The sequence below is a fragment of the Cetorhinus maximus genome, chromosome 12 (genome assembly GCF_964194155.1).
Source record: "Cetorhinus maximus chromosome 12, sCetMax3.hap1.1, whole genome shotgun sequence".
Lineage (NCBI taxonomy): Eukaryota > Metazoa > Chordata > Chondrichthyes > Lamniformes > Cetorhinidae > Cetorhinus > Cetorhinus maximus.
In genome coordinates this window covers 79,447,683-79,466,258 of record NC_135890.1, presented here as the reverse complement: position 1 = coordinate 79,466,258, position 18,576 = coordinate 79,447,683, and the positions used below count along the sequence as shown (strand labels likewise).

At 39.8% G+C, this 18,576-nt stretch overlaps 1 protein-coding gene across 3 annotated transcripts in view; it reads right to left on the bottom strand.

Moving 5' to 3' along the window:
* unc119b (unc-119 lipid binding chaperone B) overlaps window positions 1-16,198 on the bottom strand; it is a 66,749-nt gene extending 50,551 nt beyond the window's left edge. Inside the window, exon 1 of one of the 3 annotated variants that reach the window (XR_013578178.1) lies at window positions 15,470-16,196. Coding sequence is in view for 2 of the 3 variants with exons in the window: in XM_078553998.1 (XP_078410124.1) it covers window positions 15,470-15,656 (187 nt within the window). In the remaining variant the exon portion in view is untranslated. Of the gene's footprint in view, window positions 1-15,469 lie in introns of all 3 variants that reach the window. The other 2 variants (XM_078553998.1, XM_078553997.1) reach the window with 2 other exon arrangements.
* Between the last annotated feature and the right edge of the window lie 2,378 nt (window positions 16,199-18,576).

The following is an 18,576-nucleotide window of genomic DNA, read 5'->3' as shown; positions in this document are numbered from 1 at the left end:
CTGACATTGGAAAGTAGGAAAGGTAGCCCACCATTGATAGATGGTTCAGATGGTCGCAAACTGGTTTCACAACGGCATAAAACCAATTTTTGGCCTTCTCGCCATATTGTCCTCCCCCGCCCGCCATGACACCTGACGCCAATGGGGGATGGAAAATTCCGGCCACTGTCTTTTTATAAACAAACAAGTTTTGAAAGGGCAACATCTATCACTGCGCTGCAGGATGTTAGCTCAAGTGGACAAAGGGTGAAAAATTCACATTTCCAACTTTACTGAAATCCTAATTAACATAAATGATGAGTTACTAGATAAATTAACTTAGTACAAGGCAAAGTTATTCAAGTGTACCACGATTAACATCTATTGTGGTGTCAATGTAGAGCAGTGAGCTCATGGTCTCACTCGCCATGTGGCGAGATTGAAGTCAGCTGTTTGGAGTCAGTCTAGACACTGTTCCAAAGTTAAATCCAGCACTGTTTTGAGAACCAAAGCTTACCAGAGACTGAGGATTTAAGAAATCTGGGTTAATTATTATGCTGCACACATACAAATTGTATTACAGCTGCAGGCTGTACCAAAAATTACATTATGCATTCAGACTGTGGAATCCAGAACCAAGTTTGCACACATTCTGTAGCCAGAATTTCAATAAAGCAGAACCTATAAAGCAGAACCTTGCATTACTTCCCCCAATTTCATTTTTTCACAATTTAACAGTATCCTATAAATTGAGGAACAACTGTGGGCAGAGCAGCATAAAACATTCACATCCCTTCCTATAGCCAGTTCTAAAGGTTGAATTGCAGAAAATGGAAGCATGTCACCTGGTTGAAGAAGAGGAAGAACCAAACGTTATAAAAATATACCAGGTGGAGGGTAATTTGCATCGTCAAGCATCAATTTGGCTTGTGGACTGGTATCATTTTGTTCCTGTACATTTTGTGCATACAGCTACATATTCTTACTTTAAATATAGCAAGCTTTAACCCACCCCTTCTTCACCACCACACCCCCTCATCAATAATGTAAATACAAAAATACCAAACTGAATAAATGTGCACAAGTGTGATAGACCAAGGTTTCTTATGATTTTAATGCTTTCAGGTGGATTCCATAAAGGTATTTGCCAACAAAGTACATTCTAAACCAGACCAAAAACCTGAAATCTGAACTTCAGAATTAAAAATGTCCACCCTCACTGGGAAATTGTCAGCAATTCTCTCAACCAATTGCTGGATGTAATAAAAATACACATATTTTTTGAACTGGAACAGACTATTAAGCTCAAACAGCACACCCTGTTTTCAGATTAATATCACCTACATCATAACACTCAATCCTCTCTTTTCAGAAACCTTCAATTTTCTCGCAAATCCAATTATAAAGTCTACTTTATCAACTTATATACTACACAGAAGTAGAGTGATTTCTTTGGAAAAGAACCAAAACATGGCAAGTCAAGTTTTCCCTCAAAGCACCTCTCCCACCCTTTTATCCCAGCACAGTTATTACATCCTTAGAATTTTGATGCTAAGGACAAACGAATGCCCAAAATACAAAAAATGTACCCTTCAATCACTGGCAGGGAATTGAGTGTTTTAACACAAGCTTTGATGTTCAAATTCGTCATGCAAGGAACAAAACATCTTACTGTCACCTTGGCAACATTTAAAATTGCAAATAGCCTGAACAACAAGATGGCAGGATCAGTAACTGACAAGTAGCTGTTGAACAGGAACCATTAGTCCATTAATATAACAGAAACTATAAAATTTGCTGTTTTACATGCCAGTATCTGTAAATTTTTGTAAGCTTTGTGCTAACTGAGGCATAAGTGCTAAGAAATGGAGCACATCCCTGTTTTAAAAAGCAATTTTCAGCATCTGGTACTTCCAGTCAGATATGTACCGGAATATGATAGAGAGCAAAACCTAACCCCAACTCTTTCACAACATTGTGCCTCAACCCAACCTCAGAGTTACCTTATTTTACTTGTGTGACATATTTCTATATCATACAGCAACCACCCAATCTGTATTTTCCACCTGCAAGTTTTATTTAGTGCCAAATTTTGGGCAGTTCTACATTGCGAGTCTTTTCCCACTTGTAGACAGAAGAGGGACACCAGATTAACTTCCAGCTTGAAACATCTTAGTTTTCATGATAGGCTCTGCACTTTAAGGGAAACATCAACTTAGGGGTGATTTGACGAAGGTTTATAAGATGATTAAGGTAATAGATTCTATTTGTGTAGATACTATCTACATTTGTTTCAACTGAATGGATTAGCAAGGACGGGGGTCAAAATTTCAAGTTATGCAAGGTCAGGGCTTGGTTAGGCATCAGGAGTGTTTCTTTCTGGGAAAATAATGAACTTGTGGAATAGAATGCCAACGTGTGCGATGAACATCGGTTCGCTGAATTCCTTCAAGCAAGAGCTAGACCTGTTACTAGTTGACATGGAGATCACCTCGTACAAGAGATAGGCAGTGTATGACATTAATCAGGGCCAAAGTGCTCTCCTGGACTAGTTTTGATCACCTACGGAGGACAGAGAGGAATTTTCAAGATTACTCTTCCTCTAATTTGCCTTGGTTTTTGATCTGGATTCTCACCACTCCCAGGAGATCACACGGCTTTCAGGTGAGGTAGGATGATGGGGTAGCTATAGTGATTCACAAGGCATCACACTTGTATGTGACAGGCTGAATGGACAATTTAGTGGGTTGTTTCCTGTCAGTCACTTATCATATGAACTGGATCAGTGCACCCAAATTCAGTGCACCCTTAAAATCAGTAACCAAAAAAAAAAAACTGGATTCAAACCTAAGTCTCATTGGTGAAAGACTAGTGAATGACACTATCCAATCTCTGAGATTATTTGTGGAAAATCCTATATAAAACATCCTGGGTGTTTGAATATATGAAACCACTGCCTGATGAAGTACTAAGCCATACAGGCACTAAGGTTCCAGGCTTGATTCCCAATCTATGCTGCATTAGCTGTCTGGAGCGAGATAGGAGAGGGAGTACAATATTGCCGTAAAGACTAGGGGACAGCAACATTACAATTGGCCTCAGTATTAAGCAGGGGTAAAAATTATCCAGAGCCCCTGCTCTTGATCATTATCCTGCAACTTGAAGTGCAGATGTGGACGTTGCAAAGGGGAGCAGGCTTTGTTATGACTCTTTCGACAACTAACTGGACAACTATTATGTGTAGTCTATGCTTACGGTTTTAAAAAAGTAGCCATTTGAACAAGGCACTGGAAAGCTGAAGAAAAACGTTTTAAAAAACATTTCCTGGTTCATTGACAAATTTCCTGGTCCAGGGGACCAATCGTACTTCTGGGAATTACTGAGCTGTTACTGAAACTGCCAACAAGATGACGTTGTCTGTTCAAAACTAGACGAATTAATTCTATTAACAGAAGGAACACAGTTGGAACTCAGTGCATGAATCTTAGTTTTGGCTCTGGTAGTTGCACAGGCCAAGTAATTTCCCACACTCAACTAAATAATTTAAATTCTGGAAGTGAGCAATGATCAGAGTGGGCATCTTGTTTCACTGTAAAAGAACATCTCTTGTTATGTGATGACTGGGTCTAGCCACACAACTCAGTAAAGACTGTACAAATGTCTGGTGTATATAAACAAGCAACTCTACACCACCAAAAATACGTTAGATAACTAGGTTAATTTGCAAAAGTATAAAGATCTTAACCATTTAGAATGACTGATAAATAGACACTTCAGTCATTTCAGTTGTAAATGTAATTGAATAGAAATAGCAGATCAGGCACAACATCTGTAGTTTTTAAATTAAAGTACTCAATTTAGACAAACCTTTCAAGGTATACTTCAAGGCACACCAGTTGTTTGTTGCATCCAAAGATCTTCCCTTTCAGTGGAGAGGAGGGGGAGATGGCAAAGTTAGAATTCTTCAATAATTATCTTTCACAATGTCATTTCTTAATTTCATGCCACATATTACTATGAAACCATTTAAGATTTATTCAACAGATTGACCGTTAAAACAAACAACAAACAGCCCAGCAGATAACTGCTGTTTCTGCCCAAAATGACAAAGAAAGAGGATGTACTTCTAGAAACTACTTGCAAGCAATCACACCCCCACCTCACTCTGGCTATGATGGGGCTGAACACTCTCCTGTTTACAGGTTACATAACTCAGTTTTCATGGCAGCACATGGTCAAACAAGATGTATTAGACATTACTCCCCTGACGTCAAGATAGAAGACAAGGAAGGTAAAACCAGCTGGACTGGGTGGAAATTAGATCCCTACCTTAAGTACACTTGAAACGTTTTTTTTAAATAGATGGTATGTCATTGAGAATACATGACATACAAAACACAGCTTAATTCTCTAAGAATTACTTCTTTCCCATACAGCTGCAGTGCAGCAATTCTCACAATCCAGAATTCATAAAATTAAGGTAAGCCCCTGTGTTCTAATCTCTTCTTTAACTGAACAGCAGACCACAATGAGGTTATCTCAAAACGTCACCTAATATTTCAAATTATCAATCTTTGGTGTATAATTCAGTAAAGCCTTTCTGTACCGGTATATCAATCAGTTCTCAAGTGCTTCCAACAGATACAAAAATAAGCCCTCCCCCCACCCCCATTAAAATAGTGGACAGAGGAATGTCATACTAATATTAAGCATTCATTATCTAACTTCACAATATTTAATATTTGTTAGCAATATTTATTTAAAATAGTTTAAAGATATGAAAGGAAGGAAGGTCGAGTGATCTAAAAACATTTTTCTCCAGGATTTAGGTTCAATCCAACCCAAATCAATGCATCACTTGCCCCATTCCATACCAACTGGAAGGTTCTACAGTGAAACAGGTTTGAGAAAGTCACCGCCCATAATACAAAACTTTCATCAATCCGACATTAACTGACAATCACTCTTATTCTGAAATGTCAAAAAGATGATGAATGTGAAAAGTAGAAAAATTCATGCTGCTGCACTAGAGGCCTGCAACAGAGGTGCATTGTCGAAGCAGAATAAAATTGGTTCTCTATTCTGCATCTTTGAATGTGTTACATTCAATTCAAGACTAATTAATGCTGACATAAATGTAAAATTAAACACTAAGATAAAAGCAAAATGCTGTGGGTGCTGGATATCTGAAATAAAAACAGAAAATGCTGGAAAAGCTCAGCAGATCTGGCAGCATCTGTGGAGAGAGAAAGAGAACTAATGTTTTGAGTCCATATGACACTTTTTCAGAGCTAAAGAGAAGTAAAAATGTGATGGAATTTATACTGTTTAAGTGGGGGGCTGGAGGGTGGTGGTGGTAGAGCAGGTGAAGCAAGATCTCTCTCCACAGATGCTGCCAGACCTGCTGAGTTTTTCCACATTTTCTGTTTTTATTTTATAATTAATGCGGACAATGGGTAATTAAAGTGTAAAATGTTTTACATTCCTCAATACAAACACCTTTAGCAATGGCAAAAAAAGGCTTGAAAAAAATCCAAGCTATTTAAATTAAAAGGCCATGAATAAACTTTGTTACAATTTTAGCCACTACCATGTTAGTTTGTGACAATGTCAATTCACTTTGGGTCAAAATCCTGGAACTCACTCCCTAATAGCACAGTGGGTGTACCTCCACCACATGTACTGTAGTGGTTCAAGAAGACAGCTCAACACCACCACCTTCTCGAGGGCAATTTGGGATGGCCAATAAATGCTGGCTTAGCCAGCCGATGCCCACAACCTCAAAACAAATTTTAAAAACTCAATGAGACACTTGCACATCTCCTACGGTGTTGTTCGTGAGCTGAATAATTGGATTTTATGACACAGTGTATAATAAGTTAACAGGACCAGGGGGTGAGGTGAACAATTTTCAGAAAGGAAGTAAAACCCAATTGACAATTGAGCTGTGCTGGTGAAATATTAATTGCTTCACAACCTGTATAGCTATGAGCCAAGCTTTCTATCAACTTGTCATTTAATTATCATTGGTTATTTCACACAAAATGCTTCACAGCCAATTAATTACTTTTAAAGTGTAAATAAGATTTTGAGTATAAAATAATTCTGCTATGTTGACTTAATTGAGTGTCAGCTTGGCCCAGTGACAGCTTAGTCATAGGGAGCTTAAGGCTGATTACCAAACATAGTGCGAAGCAGTGGAAAAAAAAGAGATGGCATAAAGGAAAAGACTGCAAGTCCAATAAGACCTTGCTTTGCAAAACTGACTGTGTGTGTGTAACAACATAACTGATCAGAAACCAACTAGTGAACTCTATAAAAGCAAACAGCACTCAGAGCTATCTAGGAGCTCATTTATGGTCATTTTTCTGGTGCTGTGCATAATTTGCTAGATTTACTGAATTCAATTTCAAAGCCTAGATTTTAAGTCATTATTGCTAACCTTTTTGTCTAGTATTACAGCACTACATGGCCGTACTTCAGTGTTCAAATCAGGGTAAATCCTGGCCTTTGTTTTCTGGGCTATTATAAATACCATCAGACATCATAGGTGAACTCAGTGGCAAATTTAATTTGCATGTTAACTACCATCTTGAAACAGCTTGAAAGCTATTAGTCATAACTGACAGATATTCTCCTGCTCACTTTTCCTGGTTTTAAAAGTGCCCTACAGAATAAACAGGATGCCTTCCCAAAATGGAGAGTGAAATTGAACTCTTTCCAATGTATGGATATAGCAAATGCAACAGGATAACTTAAAACGTCCATAAAACAGAAAGCAATGATTTTCAGTAATCTAAAGCGGCGTAATTTAAATTAAATTCAACAACTTTAAGACTACAATTCAAAAGCGTGCCTTCTTCATCAATTCCATTGTCTAAAAACAATATGCCCGTTCTGTACAGGTTCACAAAACACTTGTAATCCTGAACTACAGGGAATTACTAAATAAGTCCGAAATTTGCTTTGGCATTAGAAATTCCCCATTTCATGGATAAAATAACCATATCAGAGAAAAAAGATCCATCATAAAAATCAAATGTCATTATTGCTAACTGCAAACAGAATGCCTAAAGATAAACGATCAGTTTCAATTTCAAGTTCTAATGGCTTTAGTGAGAAAATAGAAAGCCTCTATAAATTAGTGAGCCAATCTATAAGATGTTCTCAATTTCATTAGCATACAAGAGTTTCTGCTCATGAGCAAATTCTCTTTCAACTCACTTATAATCTTGTATTTATAGAAATACATTAAACATCTCTGCATTAGCTTAGCTTAAAAGCCTACTTTTTAACTGTCACCCCTTGAATGTTTTATTGCACTATGCTGTTCTGTATTGTCTATTTCGTACCCTATGTGGATACAGTCAAAATAATGTTCAACCACTCCAATTCAGCAATAAAAGAACAAATTTTATCTGTCATTCAACATCAGTAGAAAGGTGTCAAATGTGTCTTTTCTAAATGCGGTGCTCAAGACTAACATCCGCTATTTGGTTTACTTTTAACATTGCTCTATCCATATCTGTTTCTACCAAATTTCATCATTTTTCATACTAAAACATACTAGCTACAGTCCTATATTTGAGTTATATCATAATGATTTTCAATCACCCTGCAATTCCAGTTATATGTTTAGTGGTGGTTAAGTTTGCAAAATATCACAAAGGACATAAATATTAAGGAAGATTTTATTACAGTCATTTTGTCTGTTGTTTCCCTGCTAGCAATTAGTTTCTTACAAGTCTTTGTGCTAATTGCTGGACATTTATTTGTTTCTTGCTCAAAACACCATTCCTGGCACCAACGGGTTTCCCAATAGGAATCACTCCCCTACCTGAGGTAATTCAAGGGAGGACCAACGAAATCCAGGCAGGTCAGGACTAGAAATGTTGTGTCCACCCACCTGTATCCGTGTATCAACATCCAAAAGCTGACTATACCTTGCCTTGACAGATAATTAGAGTATGCAAAGGCTGGGAAAGCAGTAGCAATAGCACCAATGAGATATCTGAATGCCAGCTAACCATAATTTTAGATTACCTGAACCCGAAGAAGTACATCACTTTTTCAGTGGTACAGCACGAAATAAAGCATACCATGGTGATTGACAGCCAGCATACAATTGGCCGAACCCATCAGAATACCACCAAAGTCTGCAAGCTATGGCATACCTATATCAGTAATAACTTTTTACATGGTTCTGTCAGCATGATTGTGATCGTTGCTGCAACCACCTGCGGTCACCATGCAGCATAGTGTTACTGGTTATGCCAGAGGATATATCCAATGATGATAACATACAGTTATGGCTTGAAACTTAGCTCCACCTCCTTGCAGGCATTTTGCAAATGAAGCACTTCAGTATCCATCAGATAAGGAGTCAACTGACTGCAGACTCACTTGTACCAAGGGTTTCTACAGTTTTCATTTTGCTTGTTACTTCCTAGTTATCTCCTCCATAGATCTTAGCAAAGACTGTTAAATATGTTGAGATGACTTCTGAGTCACTCAAAATTGTTGTTGGATCCTTGTTCTGGCACTTCCTTTTAACTGTCCTCTTCCCATTAAGTTTCATTTGCACAATTTTCTTGCTTCCACTAAAAGTGTCCTCCATGTTCCCGTAACTGTGGAACATTAAATGCAAACAACACACTTCCATTTGTGTCTGTCTAAAACTTACCGCTAGCCATTCAAGCCTAAACCTCTGTACGTCAAATATATAAAATAAAGGCTGAATTGCTGGATGAAGTTCTTACTAAATTAGTTATAAAAATCCTCATGCTTCCTAAACTGTACTAGTTTGGAAGGGTGAGAATTATACTCCTAACAAATCAGTGTAGCATCTATCACATTTGGGAGCTGAAAGCTTTTAAATATATTTCCAATGTAAACAATCAAAAGATAGGATGGAATTTTAAAAAGAATGAAACCTAAGGCCAAATCAAGTACTGATGTTCAACTCAATAATCAAAATCTGAAAAAAAGTCTCCAGCTCAACAGTTAACAAAACAAAATCCTGCTTGCGTCCAAAATGGCTCCAGCATATAATTGTCTGCAAACAGAATTTTTCCTATTAGTCTGACTGCAATGCAACTAAGTACATGGTCTGCTGCAGAATTCATTCCCCAATTCTATGACCATATTGCTAAATTTACTGGTCTTGATCCAGTAGACCAGTGTTAATTTCACCATGATTACAGTATCTGTAATTATAATACACGTGCTGCGGTACATTTGAAAGCTTGCTGCTTTATGTGGCATTCCAATTCCCTGTGACATTTAATAAATGCTCGTTAATCAATACTACAGTACCATTCAGTATCACACATTCACACTGAAGTACAAATTACAATTCATAAATGCTCAGTGACGCATAGTGGGTGCCACTTTAATTAGCCACCAAATGTTAAGCTAAATTTGCTGGACACTCAAAGAAAATCAGGATTAATCAAGGAAAGCCTGCATGGATTTTGTAAAGGTAACTAAACTTTATTTTTTGAAATCATGAGCAGCCCGTCAGAAGTTTTATGTAACCATCAGGTTTATCTGTAATGGACACAAACAACTGAAAGGTTCTTAGATATGAAGTGTGATACTATCCATAAATTCCAACTTTTGTAAAAGCTGGCTACATGAATATCTCACAGTGCTCTATGAGTAAATGAGAAAAAATTGTCATAACTCTGACTCTCAGTATTTCTGCACAAAGGCTCATATCATTATTAGACTTACTGATTATGTTGCTATTAAGCAATTGCAAATAAGAGTTCTTTCTTCTCATCACCAAAATCCCAGCCAGTCAGTACAAACTCACCCTCAGCTATCACAGGATTAACAGAGAAAGTAATCTGCTGATAGCACCTCAGTACAACATAGTAAGAAAGACTAATCATAGGAATGAAAGCAGCTAATCAAATTATCAAGCAACTCATTTAGACTATTCAGCACTGAGACAGCAAACCCAGCAATAACAGCAAAAGAACAGTGCACTCCAAAACTTGGTGTATGCCTTTCTTTTATCTGAATTCTCTTTCCCTCTCTCTGGCTTTATTGCATTGATCCATTACATCATCCAAGTTGACTTTCTTCACATGAGCTGGGCAGCAGTTGACAGGAGCTTGTTACCTCATAGGAGGCATCATGGCCAAAACTGACTTTAACCTCATTCAAATGCAAGCATTTACTCTCCAGCATCAACAACTGTACAGCCATCAGCAGCAGTTTTTCTTTCCTCACTAGCCCAGGAGGATACTCCAGTTCCAGCTGCAATCAGCTAACTTAACAGACCAGCAATTGAACAGTGGGACCTTCCTAAATATCATTCTGCATCATACCAAGAAGTGCATTTAACCATTGAGGTTATGCATAAAAAGGCTGCACGATGCATTAAATAATTCAGTGCTGACTCAATGGTTAAAACTGTGACATGATCAGAGAACTACATTTGTACCTCACTCTCAAAGTTTGTGGAGAAAATACATATTTGAGTGCACAAATGGGGTAAAAAAGACAATACTGATCCATCTTTAACTGCCATTGCCTGAGTTTGTTTTAAAAATAGCTAGAAAAGGGCAAAAGGATTGTTGGTTCTTTCCAAATACGCATATATAAATATCACTACAACAGGTAAATACATTTTTAAAAATTGGCAGGCTTTGCACTCACTGCATTTACACAATTGGCAACATATGCGGTTACTGTTGTGAAATCATTTTTCCAAGGTTATCTCACTACAGATGCAAATTTCAACAGCAATGCATATTTCTCGGCTTTGGACTGAATTTTTGGCACTGAACCAAATGAGCAATATAATTAGTATAGTATGAAGATTATGTAAAGATTAAAAAAAATTGTACCAGCTAAATAATCGAGAACTTCACACCCTCTTCTGGGAGGCATCAACCAAAGGGCAGCTGTCGATGCAACATGAGGTCCACACTCATTTTGCACATGCTGTTTGCTTTTCTACTTGCTCAAATGTTCATTTATCACATCACCAGCATTACTTATAAACAATGGGACTTTTGGCAATGCCCATGATCTTTAATATGTTAAGCAATGATACAGGGATGGTGCCAGAGGACTGGAGAATTGCAAATGTTACACCGTTATTCATAAAAGGGCGTAAGAAAAATTCCAAAATCTAGTCAATTTAACCTCACTAGTGGGAAAGCTTTTAGAAATATTAATCTAGGGCAAAATTAACAGCTACTTGGACAAGTATGGATTAATCAAGGAAAGCCAGCATGGATTTTGTAAAGGTAAATTGTGTTTAACCAAATTGATTTGAGCTTTTTTTAAATGAGGTAACAGGTTGATGATGCATACATGAAATTCCAAAAGTTGTTTGATAAAGTGCCACATAACAGAAACAGAATTACCTGGAAAAACTCAGCAGGTCTGGCAGCATCGGCGGAGAAGAAAAGAGTTGACGTTTCGAGTCCTCATGACCCTTCTACAGAACTGAGTAAAATTAGGAGGGGGGTGAAATATAAGCTGGTTTAAGGTGTTGGGGGGAGAGAAGTTTGGGGGGGTGGGTGGTTATAGGGACAAGCAAGCACTCCCCCCACCACCCCCCCCAACTTCTCTCCCCCCCGCCACCTTAAACCAGCTTATATTTCACCCCTCTCCTAATTTTACTCAGTTCTGTTAGAAGGATCATGAGGACTCCAAACGTCAACTCTTTTCTTCTCCGCCGATGCTGCCAGACCTGCTGGGTTTTTCTAGGTAATTCTGTTTTTGTTTTGGATTTCCAGCATCCGCAGTAGTTTTTTGTTTTTATGCCACATAACAGGCCTGCCAGCAAAGTAGACATTCATTGAACAAAATGGACAATGGTAGCAATGATATAAAGTTAGCTGTGAGAAAGGGAACAGTAGCATTGAACTATTTTTTTTAAAAGGCCGGAGGAAGGTATGAAGTGGGGTTCCCCAGGATTGGTTGCCTTTCTTGATATGTGTTCATGATCTAGACTTGGGTGTACAGGGCCCAATTTCAAAATTTGAAGATGACACAAAACTTGGAAGTATCATAAACTGTGAGGAGGATACTGACAAACTTCAAGAGGACACAGACAGGCTGGTGGAACAGGTGGACATGTGGCAGATGAAATTTTATGCAGAGAAGTACGAAGTGATGCATTTTGGCAGAAGAGGAGGAGAGGTAATATAAAATAAAGGATACAATTCTATTCTGCCATGGTGGGATTTGAACCCGAGTACCCAGAGCATTACCCTGGGTCTCTAGAATGCTAGTCCAGTGGCAACACCACTGCGCCACCGTCTCCTCAATGTTAGATTAAAGAGGCTTAGAGTAATGCAAAAAAACAGTAACACTGAAAGTGTTTTAGAAATCAGCAAAGGACAATAAAAAGTTGATAAAAAGGAAAAAAATAGAATGAGAATAAACTAGCCAGTAGTATAAAAACAGAATGTAAGAGCTTTTATAAGTATATAAAAAGGAGAGTAACTAAAGTTAACTTTGGTGCATTAGAATCAGAGGCAGGAGAGATTCTCAAGGGGAATGAGGAAACGGCAGAGGCACTGAACAAATATTCTGTCTGCCTTCACAGTAGAAGACACAGGTTTCATACTAGAAATAGACGGTACCCTAGGGACCAAAGCGAGGAAATTAGGGAAATTAATATCAACAGAGAAAAAGTATTGGAGAAACTTAAGAGACTAAAATGTGACAAATCCCCAGGGCCTGATGGCCTACACTCTAGGGTTCTAAAGGAGATAGCTGCAGATAATGAATGCACTGGCTGTGAGTTTCCAGAATTCATTGGATTTGGGGGCAGTCCCATCAGATTGGAAATTAGCAAATGTTACTCCGCTCTTCAAGAAAGGGACAGGGATAGAAGGAACTACAGGTCAGTTAACCTAACAACAACTGTTGGGAAAATGCTGGAATCTATTATTAAGGAAGTGTTAACAATGCACTTAGAAAAGCATAGCATGATTAGAACAAGTCACCATGTTTTTACTGAAAGCAAAACCAGTTTAGCAAATTTATTGGAGTTTGAGCATGTAACTAGCAAGTGGAGCCAGTAGATGTAGTATGCTGATATTTCCAAAGGCTTTCAATAAGGTGACACACAAAAGGCTAATAGGCAAGATAAGTGTGCATGGAGTTGGGAGGTATATATTAGCATGGATAGAGGATTGGTTAACAGGTAGGAAGCAGAAAATGGGCATAAATGGGGCTTTTTCCAAGTTGGTAGGTAGTGAATAGTAGAGTGCCATCAGGGTCAGTGCTGTGTCCTCAGCTATGTACAATCTATATTAATGACTTAGATGGAGAGACGGAGAGTAACGTGTCTAGGTTTGCTGATGATACAAGGCTAGGTGGAAAGTTATGCTGGGGGGGCGGACACAGAGGTTGCAAAGATATATAGACAGGTTAACTGAGAAGGCAACAGGATGGCAGATGGATTATAATGTAGGGAAGTGTGAAGTTATTCACTTTGGTCGAAAGAATAGAAGAGCTGAATATTTTTTGAATGGTGAGAAACTTGTAAGTGTTGATGTTCAAAGAGACTCGAGTGTGCTCACACAAGGAACACAAAGTTAACATACAGGTACAGCAAGCAATTAGGAAGGCAAATGGCATGTTGGCCTTTATTGCAAAGGGATCAGAGTACACTAATAAAGAAGTCTTGCTAGAGTTGTACATGGTTTTGGTGAGACCACGTCTGAAGTAGTGTGTGCAGTTTTGGTCTCCACATTTAAGAAAAGATATACTTGCATTGGAGGCAGTACAGTGAAAGTTCACAAATTGGTCCCTGGCATGAGGGGGTTGTCCTATGATGAAAGGATGAGCGAATTGGGTCTATTTTCTCTACAGTTTAGAAGAATGAGAGGTGATCTCATTGAAATATACAAGATTCTGAAGGAGCTTGATAGGGTAGACGCTGAGAGATTGCTTCTGCTGGTTGGGGAATCTAAAACGTGGGGGCACAATCACAGGATAAGAGGCAAATCATTTAAGACTAAGATGAGGGGAAATTACTTCACTGAAAGGGTTGTGAAGCTTTGAAATTTCTGCCCCAGAGGGTTGTGGATGCTCCATCATTGAATACATTTAAGGCTGGGATAGACAGATTTTTGGTGTCTCAGGGAATTAGGGGATATGGGGAATAGGCAGGGAAGTGGAGTTGAAGCCAAGATCAGCCATGATTGTATTGAATTGTGGAGCAGGCTCGAAGGGCCATATGGTCTACTCCCTGCTCCTATTTCTTGTGTTCTTGGAGAAGCTGGGACTGTTCTCCTTAGAGAAGGTTGAGAGGAGATTTGATAGAGGTGTTTAAAATAAGAACATAAGAAATAATGACAGGTCTAGAAAGAGTAGATGGAGAGAAACTGTTCCCATTGGGCAGAAGGTTTGGGAACCAGAGGACACTGATTAAGGTGAATGGCAAAAGAACCTACACGACATGAGGAAAAACATTTTAAGCAGCGAGTGGTTAGGACCTAGAATGCACTGTCTGACAGTTGTGGAAACAATGTCAACTGTGCTTTCAAAAGGAAACTGAATAAGCACCTGAAAAAAAATTGCAAGGTATGGGGAAAGGGCAAGGATGTGGGACCAGCTCGTTTCCCTTGCAGAGAGCCAGTACAGACAAAAATGGGCAGAATGGCCACCTCCTGTGCTGTGATTCATTGGTACGATCTATGATTCGGTTGGTACCTGTCCAAATTTAAGTTCTGATAGTGAGAGGGGTGGTGAGGGAGACCATACAACAATTGCAACAACCCTTTCAGTCTTTAAATTAGCAAATCACTTCCCAACACTGGCATTATACAGGTTTCATTATACTTAGAGCAAGTTAATTGTCACAATGCAGTATTGCAAATATGAAAATTAGTTCAAGGCACATTGAAGGTGACTTTGAAGAGTTGATGTTGGCTAATATTAACTTCCTGTAATATTAATTTCTACGCACTAAAATGCAGATTAGATCTAAAATGATCCTATCGCTCAGTTATCAAACATTTTAGAGTTCAGTTTCTACCACACCAACCTAAGCATCTATTAATGTTTATTATATGCATGACTGGGTTTCCAGTTAAATGCATCCCCAGTTTGTAGAGATGCCTAATTTCAAGATTTAACTAAAAAACATGGAAAGGGACGGGAGCGGGATTGGTTCAATCACAGCAGGATATCTCCCGGGACCTTTTACATCACTAACTACCTCGCCGTCACGGGGAATCATTAATTCATAACTAAATAGATTATGTAGGGCACTTTCTTCAATGGATCTGAATAAGCTAACTAGAACAAATAATTAGCAACATATCAACACTGTCTTAAATTTATTAAACAGATGGGAAAAAAGTCACTGCAACTAGATGAGAACCCACTCCCCCTTTTCCCTCCCAATTCTGAAGGGAATACCGAGTCTGGCTAGAAGGTTAAACATAACCAGGCCAGTGCACCAGACACCAATATCCCCATCCGGGGGCGGACGGGGACAGCTGCTTACAGTCGGTAGCGGTCTGCAGGCACAGCACGTTGAGCGGGTTGATGCAGTCTTTCTGCAGCAGCTCGGCCTCGGTGATGGGGGTCAGGCCCTCGGGCTCCGGGTTCCTCCTACTCTTCATTCTGTTGAGCACACTGCCGCCCTCCTTCTTCAGCTCGGTCCCGTCCGCCCTGTTGTCCGAGTCACTCATTCTCAGGGACGATCCAAACACGGCGGCTAGCGAGGGGGAGGGGACAGGGGACGGGGGACCGGGGGTGGGGGGAGATGGAGTGCGAACAAACTTTAAAAACCGCTTAAACAAGCCGAAGCCTTGCACGTTCTCTTTGCCCCTGCCGCCCGGTCGGTTCCTCCTTTGCTGACCAGCAGCCGCCCTGCCAACCTCCGGTTACCGCGGCTGATTTCAAAATGGCGGCCGGTCGGTAGGACTCGGTATCTATGCAGAGGAGGCGCTGGGGGTCACCGCCAGCCAATCAGGCGCCGCCCCGGGTTCAGCTCCAGGCAACACAAGAAGCTGCAGGTTGTCCATTGCATCTCGTTAACAACCCGCTGCCGAACTGCCAAGTGGTTGAGATAACTCCTAATTGGAATCCATTCCAGTCATGATCTGATTCGACTGGATGCAGGATTTAAAAGAATGAATCCCTCCTATCGATTTTAGAGAACCCTGGAGTACCACAGTTTCTGCTTGACCCCCAGTGTCTGCATTTAAACAACGCACCTCCTGCAATGTGTAAGGAATTTCTGTTCGTGTCTGGAGCTACAAGGAAGAGTTATTTATGCCCGTGGCCAAGCCTCTCTCAAGTTTCCCTTCTCTGATGAAAGGTCACAGGACCTGAAACGTTAACTGTTTTTCGCTCTCTCCCTCCACAGATGCTGCCTGATTTGCTGAGCGTTTCCAGAATGTTCTGTTTTTATTTCTTTCTCACTTTCTGTCCATCTGAGGCAAGCAATTTTGCCAAATTAGGTGGATTCAGCAGCATAGTATGCATAAACTATTGCTCCATTCTGTGGCTTATTTGATGGCACGCTTAGCTCTTGAGTCAGAAAATTGCGGGTTCAAGTCTCGCTCCAGCACTTGAGCCCACAAATCAAGTCTGGCGCTCCAGTGTTACTGAAGGAGTGCTGTAATGTCAGAGATGCTGTCTTTTTGGCCGAGATGCTCGACCGAGGCCCCATCTGCCCTCTGGTGGACGTAAAAGATCCCACCGCACTTTCAGAGAAGGACATTTTTCGCCTGGTGATTTGGCCAATATTTACCTCTAAATCAACATCGCAAAAAAAAAATCTGGCCTTGGTCACATTGCTGTTATGGTAGCTTGCTGTGTACAAATTGGCTGCCACATTTCTGACATTACCACAGTGATTACACTTCAAAAATATTTCATTGCCTGTAAAATACTGTAGGAACTCCTGTTATGAAAGGCGCTTTATAATTGCAAGTCTTTTTTTTGTTTAGTTCCTTTACTTCCATCCAACTTTCCCTCCTGGCTCCCAACTTGGAAGTTACACAGCTGTTTTAAGACCAGAGACAACCCAGCAGGAAAGCACAGAGAGCGGAGATTTGAAATCAGCAGTGATAGCCATAGGAACATAAGAATTGCTAGATGAGAAAAGGCCAAGGTCCAACTAGTTTATCTTCTACCATCCTGGTAGTCACATGATACTATAGTTGTAGTTGGCGATTAAACATAGCAATCGATCTCTATCATTCATGTACAACACCCCCAGAAATAACATGAGGCAAAACCTGATGGTGCAGAATGTGGGGAACCATTGGTCTAAAATCACCTTTTTCCTACTGTGCATGCTACACCTATGACACGTCATGTTGCGAAATGTGTCCCAAAATGTTATATTCTGAAAGAAATCTATAGAAAGAATGACTTGCATTTATACAATGCTGTTCACAACCTCAGGATGTCACAAAGTGCCTTGCTACAAATAAAGTACTTTTAGAATGTAGTCACTGTTGTAGGAAACACAACAGCCAATTTATATTTATATTCAGCAAGCCCTCACAAACAACAAAGAGATAATGACTAAATAAATCTGTTTTTTGTGATATTAGTTGATCGATAGATATTGGCCAGAATGCCAAGAGAATGCCCCTGCTCTTCTTTGAAAGAGTGCCTTGGGATAATTTACATCCACCTGATAGTGCAGATGGTGTCTTGGTTTAATGATTCATCTGAAATCTCTCATTTGCATATTAATTAATCAATGTTGACCTTTGTCTTATGTGTGGATTACAGTTTTTCTCAGGTGGAATTTTGGAGAATCCTTATGTCCCATTTCAAGCTACTTTCTAGTCAAGGGCATGCAGAACTCAGTATGCGTTTGTCTACTGTTGTCCAACTGTTGATTTTACAATATTACAAAATTAAGGATAATTTTTTAAAGTTGGGCTTGCACTATTTGAAGTTATACTACCTTCTGGAAGTGACCTCACACATGATGCTTCTGCCAAATGTCAAACTGAGAGTTTCAGCTGCAGTTGCACTGATTCTTGCATCACTGCACTCTGGATCCCACTATCTCAGGACATCCTGCTCCATGTGCCCAAAGACCTGTGGGTCAAGAGTCAGCCTGTTCAGTCACATGAAGACCCATGTCAGAAACTCGCGACCCTGAGTAGACATCATCGTCACATTGAGGGACAGTTGAAGACGATGACTTGCATCACTGCAAGTAAAACCCTCTTTGCAAGAAAGCATAGTATGCAATGTATAACTGCACTATTAAAGCAATAATTATAGTACAAAAGATGGTGACTGACTTTAAGGTTTCTGTGTATTAACTATATCCTGTGGGGTGTAAGGGAGGAGTAGCACCTCTCACAGGTGGGCACGCCACACTCTTTGGAATACCTTCACCCTGCTCTCACCCATAGCTCTATGTAGTTTTTAGCATGTGACAGAGGGTACACTCCAGTAAACTGTTTTGATGGATGGGCTAAACCTGGTGAGAGTCAAGTATCTTACTCTTTGCCACTTCGGGATTTGCCTATCCTGGCATGTGGAGACTGATTTTGGCAGACTAGGCAGATGAGACCAAACCAAGGCCCAACAGTCTTGAAGGCGGGTCTGCACCGTCTTGTTGAATGCATAGAG